General features: G+C 43.8%; 1 protein-coding gene across 1 annotated transcript; it reads left to right on the top strand.

The window, feature by feature from the left end:
- The first annotated feature begins 256 nt into the window (after positions 1 to 256).
- emilin2b (elastin microfibril interfacer 2b) lies at positions 257 to 10,862 on the top strand. The gene is made up of 9 exons (XM_072378804.1): positions 257 to 396; positions 521 to 646; positions 1,467 to 1,648; positions 1,798 to 3,585; positions 9,402 to 9,611; positions 9,688 to 9,741; positions 9,833 to 9,877; positions 9,957 to 10,073; positions 10,364 to 10,862. The coding sequence occupies exons 1-9, from the start codon at positions 272 to 274 to the stop codon at positions 10,693 to 10,695; spliced, it is 2,979 nt and encodes a 992-aa protein (XP_072234905.1). The 5' UTR covers positions 257 to 271; the 3' UTR covers positions 10,696 to 10,862.
- Positions 10,863 to 10,999: the final 137 nt, after the last annotated feature.

Here is a 10,999-nt window from a genome sequence, read left to right as displayed (position 1 = left end):
CTCTGAAACAAAGACGATCGTTATCCAGGATGTCTGGAAATTATGTGGAAAATTAGGCCGATGATTTTCATTCAGCTGCACTGTGGAGGAGTTGTGAGAAAATGCAAAAGCAGCATCTGTCAGTATTGGAGGGGGTCCCAAAACGTCACATCCAAGGACGCTGGAAGGAGCTCGTTTAGATCTGCGCACCGCAGAGAAGGAACAACCCGCAGAGCTCCGACACCGCAAACCCCACTACTGACTACGCAAAGGATTTTCCAACATTGTCATCATGAAGCGCGGGCTGCCACTCCTAAACTTTTTAATAACTTTTCCTCTCATCAGCGGGTCACCTTTCCAGTACAACATGTTTCAAGGACATCCATATTCTGGCACCGAAACACGACAAAGGAACAAGTGAGTAATCTGTTTTGTTGTTGTTGTTCATGTTTGCAAGTTAATAAACTAAAATAACCGCATCCAGTTAGTTCCGTAGTGAATACGCACGCGAGATGAAGACTTAACAAGTCTTTTTCTGCAGAAACTGGTGCGCCTACGTCGTGCACAAGAACGTGAGCTGTGCCGTCGTGGGAGGCACAGAGAGTTTTGCGCAGCCAGAGTTTTTACCTTGTCCGCACGAGCTGCCAAACTGTGCGCAACAAGTGATGTAAGTTCCCTGAACTCCTGGTTATTGGGTGGATAGCGGGTATTGTTTAACGTTGTCACTAATTTTAACCTTATGAAGCAATACTGGTGTTGGGATCATGCAATTAGAACTGAGAAGTAACCACAAATTATATATAATAGATCCTGAGCCTCCGCTTGCCATGACATCACCTCATGTTTTATTATATAGTTTATCGCTTTATTATCAAAGCATTTGAACTTATTTTGTATTAGATATTTTTTTCCTTTGGGTCAAAACCAGCAAATCACCTGTGCATGCATTAGTGCATCATGATTGCAATGCACAACCTTACTCTGTCTTTCAGGTTCTTGTCCCTAAACTAATTCTGACTTTTGTCTTTATACCAGAACCTCAAAAGCATGTCTTATAAAGCAAAAAAAAGCAACATTTTCAGGCATCTGTTCACGGACAGCAAACACAGCCTCTTTGCTTCGACTTTTCCTGAGTTTAGCTCCAGTTTTCACGTGTCAGTTCACAATCACATGCAGGGAGGACTTTGCTTGCCAGCAGGGTCCTCATTATTGGAGTAGTAGTAAACAACAAATCTGCCTCCTGCCAAATGTTTGATAAATGAAACATACGACTTTCTTATCCAGTATTTGTAGTCAACAAACAGATTTCTTTTTTTCTTTTCCGGTTTACATTGTTGTGCTAAAAGCGAGGATCTAAATCTTACTTGCTATTTAATGTGCGTTTTTTCATTTAGCATTACTGCACAGTGACAGTGTGCTATATGTCTGCTATAGCCAGTGAGAACGCTGCCTATATATATTGATAACTTGATGTTTCTCGTTCGAAGATATCGACCACATTTTAGGCCCACGTACAAAATTGCTTACAAAACTGTAACAGAACTGGAGTGGAGGTGCTGCCCAGGGTACCAGGGTCAAGACTGCATGGTGGTGAAAGACATGAGGTTACTCCAAGTGGAGCATATTCCCCATGCTCCGTCTGCCTCTGGACATTTTCCAGCCCGTAAAGGTAAATGGCAATGGTTATAACAGAAGGAAATCTTGCATGGACATATGTTAATGAAATCAAAAGGTCAACACTTGAAGACGGTCAAATAAAAGGATTCATATTATGTTTTTTTTTTTTTTTTAAACTCTCCTTCTTTCATTTTGCCATAGCTCCAGACCAGAGAACAGAGGACCAAAGGAGCCATACTCTGGGAGGGCAGGTGTGGGTTGGAGGTCAGACAAGTCACAGGCAGCAGGAGGGTCAAGGGGGAGCCCAAAGTGCACAACACCTGGAGGAGGAGGTGCAACACTTGTCCCAGATGGTCCTCGACATGCAGGCAAGAATGACAGACATGGCCTCCAATCTGAGACTGGATTTCCAGGAGGACGCCAGTAAAATGCTGGTTACTTTGCTGAATAACTTTAAACATCCTGCCAGTGCACGGGGGGCTGAGACCCACACCGTTCAGGTGCAGGACTTCTCTTTTGACCACGAGTCAACACCAATGGGTGAGGTCATGAACAAGATAAACCAGGTCACATATGATCTGGAGTCCAAGAGCAACACCTTGGATGATCTGCTGGGCCGAGTGAATGACCACGACGGACAAATCCGTCTGTTAATGGAGGCTGCCCAGAATCCGCTGTCCACACCTTCTCCTGCTCCACCACCCAACAATGTAGACCTGCAAGCCTACCTGGACGATAAGATCCGTGCTCTGAGAGAGGAGTTGATGGAAGGCATCGAAATCAAAATGGGAGACCTGAAGAACTCTTGTGACTATAAAATGATCTCAGTTCAGGAGCAATGTGAAGGACAGGAGGCCAACTACCTCAGCCTGGCAGAGCTCATGGACTCAAAGGAAGGTGACCTCCGCAACGAGATCCAGGAGATTAAGGCCAAGCTCGCTGACCCCAGGAAGGTAGAAGCCCTGGCAGCAGACTCTGTCGTGGCTCGTGTGGAGAACCTTGAAATCCATCTTAACTCATCGCAGAGGACTCTGGTTACGCAGTGCCTCTCTGTAGAGGAGAGGCTGCGGAACGAACAGGCAGACTCTGTCAAAGACCTGAAAGAGATGCTCGATGTCAAGCTGGCCTCCACAGAGGCCAGACTTAGAACCCTGTTGGTAAACACAAGCACCAGCTCCCCAGCCGCTGCTACGAAAGACAGTCCAGATGTTTTGCATAGAGATATTAACTCTCTGAAGGACTCTGTTCAAACTCTGGAGCATAGACTCAATGACATGGAGCATTCATGCTCGCAAGTGTGCAAGGCTAATTTAACTGCTTTAGAAAACCTTCAGCAAGACTTCCAGAACTTTAAAACTACTGTAGACGCCAAAGGAACTAATCTAAAAGCTCCGATAAGAAACACTGGAGTCGTGGAGGGGCAACTCCTCAACCACAGCAGCATTGAGAATGTAAACAGCGAGGTAAATGACCTTAAAGCCCAAGTGGGCAAACTGGAGGACTCGCTATCAGAAATATTCCACCAGCAGTCTTGGACACTGCAGAGCCTGAACTCTTCTTGGGATCAAGTTAAAGCAAGGGCTGAGCAGGAGGTCAAGGACCTTTTGGAGCTCCACAGAACACACTATCAAGAGGTGAGACAGCAGCTGGACGAGCTGGGCAGGGAGGTCAAAACCGAGGCTGACCGCTGCATGAAGACAACACAAGATGTGGACAAGGAGATTGCCCACATGGGCAGCCGTGTAGTTAATGTTGAGACTTTATGCAGCAAGCTGGATCCAATCTCAAGCAGCCTCCAGACGATCAAAGAGGGGCTGAACAAGCACGTCACTGGGTTATGGACTTGCATGAACCAGCTGAACCTCACAGTTCAAGCTCATTCTCGTGATATTGGAGGACTAAGGGGGACTTGTCAGAATGTCCAGAACCACATCTCAAATGTGGTCAAAGACCTTCAGGCCTTAATGAACGGCTCTCCTGGGAATGAAGGTAAGCAGTAAGCCGAATGAGCTCCAATCAAACATTAAGAGACACTTATTTATTGCTTTTAGGTGTAAATATTACTGCCACGATGCAGCGAATAAATCACACTGACAAAAGAATTAACAATAAAATCTTATTAGATATTCAAAGCTGAACACTACAGTAATAAAACAGACTGCTGCTCAAGTTGATGTACTCATGGTCTCTTCACCTTAACTTCAGTTCACTGTTAAAAATAACCTCTGACTACATGTAATGTTGCCCTCACCCTGTAAATATCGCTATTCAGTTACATAATTCTACAGTCTACAGATGTTTGAATGGTAGAAGCTGGAGACGCACTGAAACAGATGAAAAGTTTAGGCTTTTAAAGTGTTGCCTGAGATGCAGACCAGCTGTATCATGAGTGGTATTGGAGAAGCTTAACTGTTGGGAGCGTTTTTCACTGCGTGAGTAAGGGGAAATCAGATATTCTTTTAACTTGTTCTTAGTTAAGGGAGGCAAGCTTGATTGGAGACACATGTTCTCTTTAATAGACCCCACATGAGTTGAGCAATGCCTTGGCATTTAGAAATATTACTCACCAGGCTTATTTGTCCATCCAAGTGTTCAGTTATGGGTGTGTCTGTCTTTTCACTTTGGGTGTAAAAGTTTCATGAACTATTTGTGGATTACATTCATGGCAGAGAAAAGACATGGATCTGTCACTGGAGCTAGCTGCAAGAAAGCTAATGGTCAATTAGCTATCATTTGTGGTGGAAATGCAGATCTAAATTAGGGACGTGTGTAAGTACTGCTTGAGTAGAGCGGTTGAGAAATAGCTCTGGTGATGTGCAAATGTGACGTTAATTGTCGATGTGCTCCTTGCAGATGCTTCAGTATGCTAATGAGGCACATGGAGCTCCTTTTAGTGGCGGTTAACAGGAAATGTGCTGGTTTCCCCTGCCTATTTACACCTTTGCAGTAAAAACTGACACACAAAAGGGCCACTCCAAATAAGCTCTCCCAAAATGTGCCAGAGGAGTAAACAATGTTTTTTTTAAACTGCATTCAAACCTCAACTATCTAAAATACCACATTTTTTGTCATTATATCCCTAATAATGGGGAATATGTAAAAAATTTTGCAAAATGTATCCCCTTTAAAAATCCATCACAGCCTTTTACCCTCGACATCCTCATATGCCCGGTTAACTGCCATCGCCCAGCCCTTATTGCTTTGAATGAGAACAGCTGGGTGATCTTGGTCACAGAACGCTTATGTCACAGGTTTCTCTTTCTGTTTGTTTATGGCTAATGCTGGATTCTGTTGCAATGCTTGGCGTTGTTGCTGTGAAGATGTGTGATTTTTACATTAGTGCACATGTTGCGTGCTTCTCCCCTGACCCTGCTCATTAATGGTACCTGTGAGACTCCCACGGTTGTAAATGCGAGCTATATGCACGCCCGTGTGTTTTATGAGCCAGGGCTCTTCCTCTGGGACCAGCTTCAGTTGCTGCTTTATGGGCAGCTGATGCAGCCCGCAGTCTAGTTTGGAATATCATGAGAGGTGGGTTTTGTTCTGGATCCTGTCCAAATGAGGCCAGAGGCTTTACAACAAAATCCCTTTTTTTGCTTCTGAGTCATACATGGAGCGCTCAGCGCTTTTTCATTTGAGCCAAAAGCTCAGCCCGAGATGACAGAAATGTTGTCTCTCCACCTCATTCTTTTTTTGGTCAATATGCCATCAAATGAATCCGCCCTTAAGAGTTCTTAGTTCTCCTGGATGTTAGAGGCCAGTCTGTGATCTCACTTTGTCTTTTACAGGTTCAGGTCTTTATTCCACAGCCAAGAACTGTAGTGTGTTTAGATTATGTGCTTCTGTATGGACATTTACGTCAGCGTCTTCACAGCCGATGAATGAAGTTTTAGTCCCTTCTCTGAGTTCCTTTTCAGTTGAAATACACCCTGTGAGCTGAGGTCCCAAAGGCCGCTCATGAGGATGTTTATCATGATGTCACACCAGTTGTTACTGTTAAACAAGAGGGCCAGGAAGTGGATGAGAAGAGCTGTCATGATTTTGTAACTTTCATTGCAAACTAACAGCCTCGTTGTTGGAGGTTAATATGACTGCTTCTTCAGTTATGAAAGAAATATAGTTAAAGTTGGAAATATTTGGACGCGGACACGGTTTTATGTAGATTAGATGTTCAACAGAACACGACTGCAGACTTTAAGCTTTAATTGGAGGGGCTTCTCGTGGAAATCAGAGATTTGGTTTATAAATTATTGCTTTAGCAAGTAGAACATTCAACTTTTTACACTTGCAGAGAATCTTTTGTAGGCGATGACTGCCTATAGATGGATACATTCAAGCCTTAGCCGTACTTTTTTTCCTCTTATCGTTCTGGTATAAGTTGAGCTGAGTTTCATCTGTCTACAGAATGCTTTTACAGAATCAATCTGCTTTTCTTAAGATGACTTTTTAGATTTTTGGTTCGTCTTTCTGCTCTTGAGATTTATGACTGTTTGCACTCTGAGGTCAACCCTCTGAATTTGCCCTTGAGAAGCCTTCTCTTCATCGCAGACTTGGGACTTGGACAATAATCTGTCTTCCTCCTGTTTTGATCTCTTCACTTGGCTGGATGTTGTGACGGTTCTTTTTTGTTTTTACTATGAAAAGGATTCTGTGATCATCCACAGAAGGTGCTGTTGCTCTGATATTTTTCTTCTGTTCTGTTCTGTTTCTTCATCACATGATCTTCCAAATGCAAATCCCGCATCTCATGTTATTACATTAAAGAGCTGTGATTTTCCCTTCCCTTTCCCTTCCATTTGAAACTGAATCTTCAGCTTAACACTATATTCATTATCTAACTGTTACCTGAACATGTTTTAGTAAACAGCTGCAATAACAGAAATTAAGTGAAGTATTCTAAACTATTTCTGGCTCTAACTCCTTCTTTGCTGTTTTGATTTTGTTTAATCTTTTATTCTACGTTGGACTACATTAATGGAAAATGCACATTATTCACTTTGTTGTTCCCCTCAGACAAGCTTTAAAGTAGTAGTTAACCGGATAACAACTTAACTCTGATGACAATTATCATATGCAGATGAATATTCTTTGACTTTTAGTCTAAATCAAACAATTTCTTCACTCATTAAAGCCACTTTTTGAGGTTTTTAAGCACTTGGTGCTGTTGATGAGTGCTTTCATATTACAGCATCAGCAAAGAAAAACTCACATGAATCTTCATAATCAGTACAGTACAAATTCCTGCTACTCATTTTACACTCTTCCACTTTATGTGGCCTTTAAAGGCAGTGAAAAAGACCCTTCCAACAGAGAGCCGTGGACCACAAAGGGCTGCCTGCTCAGTTTGTGTGTGTGTGTGTGTGTGCATGGAATGTGTACCTTTCCCATAACCCCTTCACTTGTGATAAAGCGCATCCTCTTTGTGTTTGACTCACTTGAAGCAGCGCTGAAGAGCTTTATTATGAACATCTTTAGAGATAAGAAAGCATGCTTTCCTGCCTCTGAGGTCGTTCAGCATTGAGGCTTGTAGGCTAGCGACCTGTGTGAGATAAGACGGACACATTCATGTCAGTGGTCAAACGTGATAACCCCTCTGAGCAAAAACAAGATGGGACACGACAGTAAGTCCTCAAGAACAATAAAGTCTTTTGTGTTTGTTGCTGGAACTTTTCTCTTTTTTTCTCCCTGGTTTGGCTGGCCTGTTGTTTGTCAGAGCACTTTTATAAATTTAGCATTGACTTCTCTCCTGAGATCTGAACACTAAGCTCTGAGGCAATGGATTCTTAAATCCAAGCCATGAGAGCTCAGTGTGTTTTGGAGACTCATTAAGTCTACATGTTGCCATGCAGTCATTATGATGTGATTTGTAACGTAGAAAGTGGCCGTTTTTGTGGGGCTGCTGTAATAAGGGAACTGCTGGAGAGTGAAGGACAAGCAGCAAAGGGTAACGTTTCCCATGCTGCGTTGGTGGAAGAATGTGCATTTGTGGCCGACCCAGCTGTATTTGTTTACAGCTCACCTCTACATCAGGACAAGTACACTTACACGCAGATACATCCTGCGCTCTTTATCCACCGGGTCTGAAATGGGTTTTGAGCTGCTCAGATCAAAGTCGACTCTGTGGAGCACATACCTTGCTCTATATGAGGAGCAACGCGATGAAGAAAGAGACCAGAATGCGCACTCGCAGACTTACCCCCCGTGCTGTTTTACAGCTGCACACGGCTCTCGCAGCACATGCTGCATTTTACAGGCAGGCTTCTTCTGCTTCTGTAGTAAATGACCCTTTCCCCCAGGGGTGAGGGGGACCAGCTGCCAGGTGACTGAACATGTGGCCGAGCCCCGGTATGCTGCTGGTATGCCTTTTATGTGCTGGTTTCCCTTTTTGGAGCAGCAAAGTTGGGGGTTTTATCTTTGTAGAGTAGACTGTAACAGCAACAGTGTGCCAGGAGCGATGATTTCTTGATAAACTCCTGGATTCTTCTCAGTGGTGGCTCCCAGGAATGCACTCGTTTAAAGCTGAGCACTTTTTGATGGCAGATGGTGGAGCGCTCTGTCATTTTCCCCATTTAAGTTCATAATAACAGGTTCAGATAATCCCTTGCTGTTGGACTTTCAATGAGATTATCAGTAAACCTGCCATAAACATAAACACAATGGTGTGTTTTTTCCAAGTGGAAAAACTGGATACACCATATAAACCGTATATTTTTACGAGGCTCGTCAGACTTTGCTGGTGCATACAGGCAAACAGTCTTGTGCAAATGGTGAAATTATACCAGGAGAACATGATTAAAATGTGTTGTAAAGACTCAGCCACGTATCTCAGTTAAACAACCCATAATATTCCTATAGCAGTATGCAAAGATGCCGATATTCATATGCTATTTTCCAGATTTTCCAGAATTATCTCCAAACAGAGACTACAGTTTGGACCTTAATTCACGTGACCCCACCATCTAATGTAATGGCCAGGTGGGTAAGCAACCGTGACGAGCCACAGGGTGGTCAGGTGGGTCAACAACCCCTAACCCTGACCCTCAATAACTCTAAAGGTGTAAACGACCCCTTAAGAGTTTAAATACCAGAAACTCCCCATCGTCTGTCCACTTTGGAGGCCTCTCTGATGAAAACACCTCTGAAAGTTCCGCTTCAGTTTGAGCATTGAGGATTAATGTGTGGGTCTGTGGGGATCGACTCGCTTTTAGAGCCAGTCTGAGTTGGCTTTTTCTTCATGTTTGAGCTCTGGAGGTTGTAGGCTCGTGTCATGGTGGTAAAATCTGGACCTGTAGACACCAACTGTAGCAGGAACTGTCACAAAGGTGGTTTTGAGTATTCTGGCAGGTGTTCATATATCTTTCTGTGGACAGTTGACAGTAGTATATTGACCTTGCATCCTTGTCACCAAACCTTAACGGGTGTTTTTGTGACATCAAAATGATGGTCAAGTTCAAAGATGGCCAACAAAAGCATGGGCGCAAGGCTGTCTTTTTCATCTTTAATGAATTTGCACATTTCAGGATAGTTTTCAGAAAAGCACATTTACAGTAATTATAATTATTAGTGCAATAAAACTCCATAATTAGTGCCATCTAAAGGTATATTTTAAACATTTATATCAGCACAAAGACCTTAAAGACAATTGGAGCCTAATAAAAGAAAAACCTGAAAAGTTAAAGTGGTTGAAGAAACTGTTCCACAGACACGTGAAGGTGAGCTGTAACCAGGTGGTTCGTTAACTCATCTGACCTCCACACATCTGCTGCTCTGACCCCCATCTTTCACTCCATGTCTGTTCTGTTCAGGTGCTCAGGTCGGACTCGGAAAGGCGGGATCTCATCGGGGTTCAAGTATTAGCCTCAGGGTGCCGGTTGGCCCCGTGGACGCCGCCCTCCCACAGCCTCGTGTGCTGGAGACCGGAGAGGCGGGCCCTCCCGGCAAGATGACCTCGTCCAAGTTGCCCAAAGGGGTGGACGGCAGCTCGATGCCTGTTCAAGGTTTCGCTGGAGCTCCAGGTGAGACCTGCCACCTGCACATACACTCACATGTTCCCCAGCATCGCTTCATTTCTCTTTATCGTTTTATTCACAGCTTCCCCTCTGAAACCCACTGACTCGCGAAAGGCCAGCACGACTCTGACCTCAGGTGAGTGTTTTCCTTTAAATGTTCTGAGCTGCGTCACGTCTGAACTTCCCAAGAATAAATAACACCGTTCTTTTTTTTTTCTTTTAATCAGCAGAAGTGAACATACCTCCGCTGCAGAAACCTCTCACAGCATCAGGTCAGAACATACTCATTATTCGGGTCAATCGGTTGCTGTCCTTTTTGCTCATGACCGATGTTTCCCTTCCTGCATTCAGGTGAGAAAGTGTCGTTCTCTGCTGGACTCACTCTCCCACCATTTCAAGGAGAAGTCGGAATCATTCGATTCAACAAGGTGCTTGTCAATGATGGAGGACATTATGACCCCTATACAGGTATCTTTTGTATATTTGTCCATACGTCTTTCTATTAAATAAAGGTTTTAAATGATTGTAATATCATGTCCTGACATCTCAGTCACATTTTACAGTGTGTCATCTTTTTTTTGTGATAGATTATCGACGTTCTGGTTGTTTCATTTTGTCAGTGACTATTATTGCTGCACTCAATCTGTTAAGTTTAAACTAAATTCTAAGTTCCGAATGCTAACCCACTGATGTTTACCAGGTAAACTGACCCATCATCTGAAAAGTCAGTTTGTGAAGAGCATGTCTTTGGCTTCCAGGTATCTTCACAGCTCCCAAAGATGGCCGCTACCTGGTGACGGCCGTGCTCGCAGCCCAGAGGGGCGACAAGGTGGAGGCGGTGCTATCTGTGTCCAATCACAGCATCCAGAGGCTGGACTCCACAGGTTTCTTGTCGGAAGCAACGGCGCGGCTGTCACATGACCAGTGTAACTGCAGCGGCTCGACATCACTGAGCCTGGTTCTCTCACTGAGGCGTGGAGACCGAGCGGGACTCGTCCTGACCGCAGGAAAGCTCGCCATCTCAGCCTCGCCGCAGATCCTGTCATCTTTCAGCGCCGTGCTGCTCTACGCCAGCCCATTGAAACGGTAGCTCCTGCAACACTTTACTGTACATAGGAGGAGCGTGGTGTACGTTACTGATGACACACTCCAGGCTCATCGTGTTAGATTGGAAGAACACCGATAGACAGGATGCAAAAGACAACAAATGAGATTATTTGTATCATGAGTGCTAATATATAGTTTACTTTGCTATTATTTTGTATTCTTTATCTTTTTTTCACAATTTAACAATCAGACCAACTAATCTCAGTCATTCAAACATGACAGTAATCTAACCACCCACAAATACACACAAACACACTCCTTATTGGTGCTAAATTATACAGAAACTT

The sequence above is a fragment of the Leuresthes tenuis genome, unplaced genomic scaffold, assembly GCF_036924035.1.
Source record: "Leuresthes tenuis unplaced genomic scaffold, fLeuTen1.0.hap1 SCAF_24, whole genome shotgun sequence".
Classification (NCBI taxonomy): Eukaryota; Metazoa; Chordata; class Actinopteri; order Atheriniformes; family Atherinopsidae; genus Leuresthes; species Leuresthes tenuis.
This window is presented reverse-complemented; position numbering and strand designations above follow the sequence as displayed.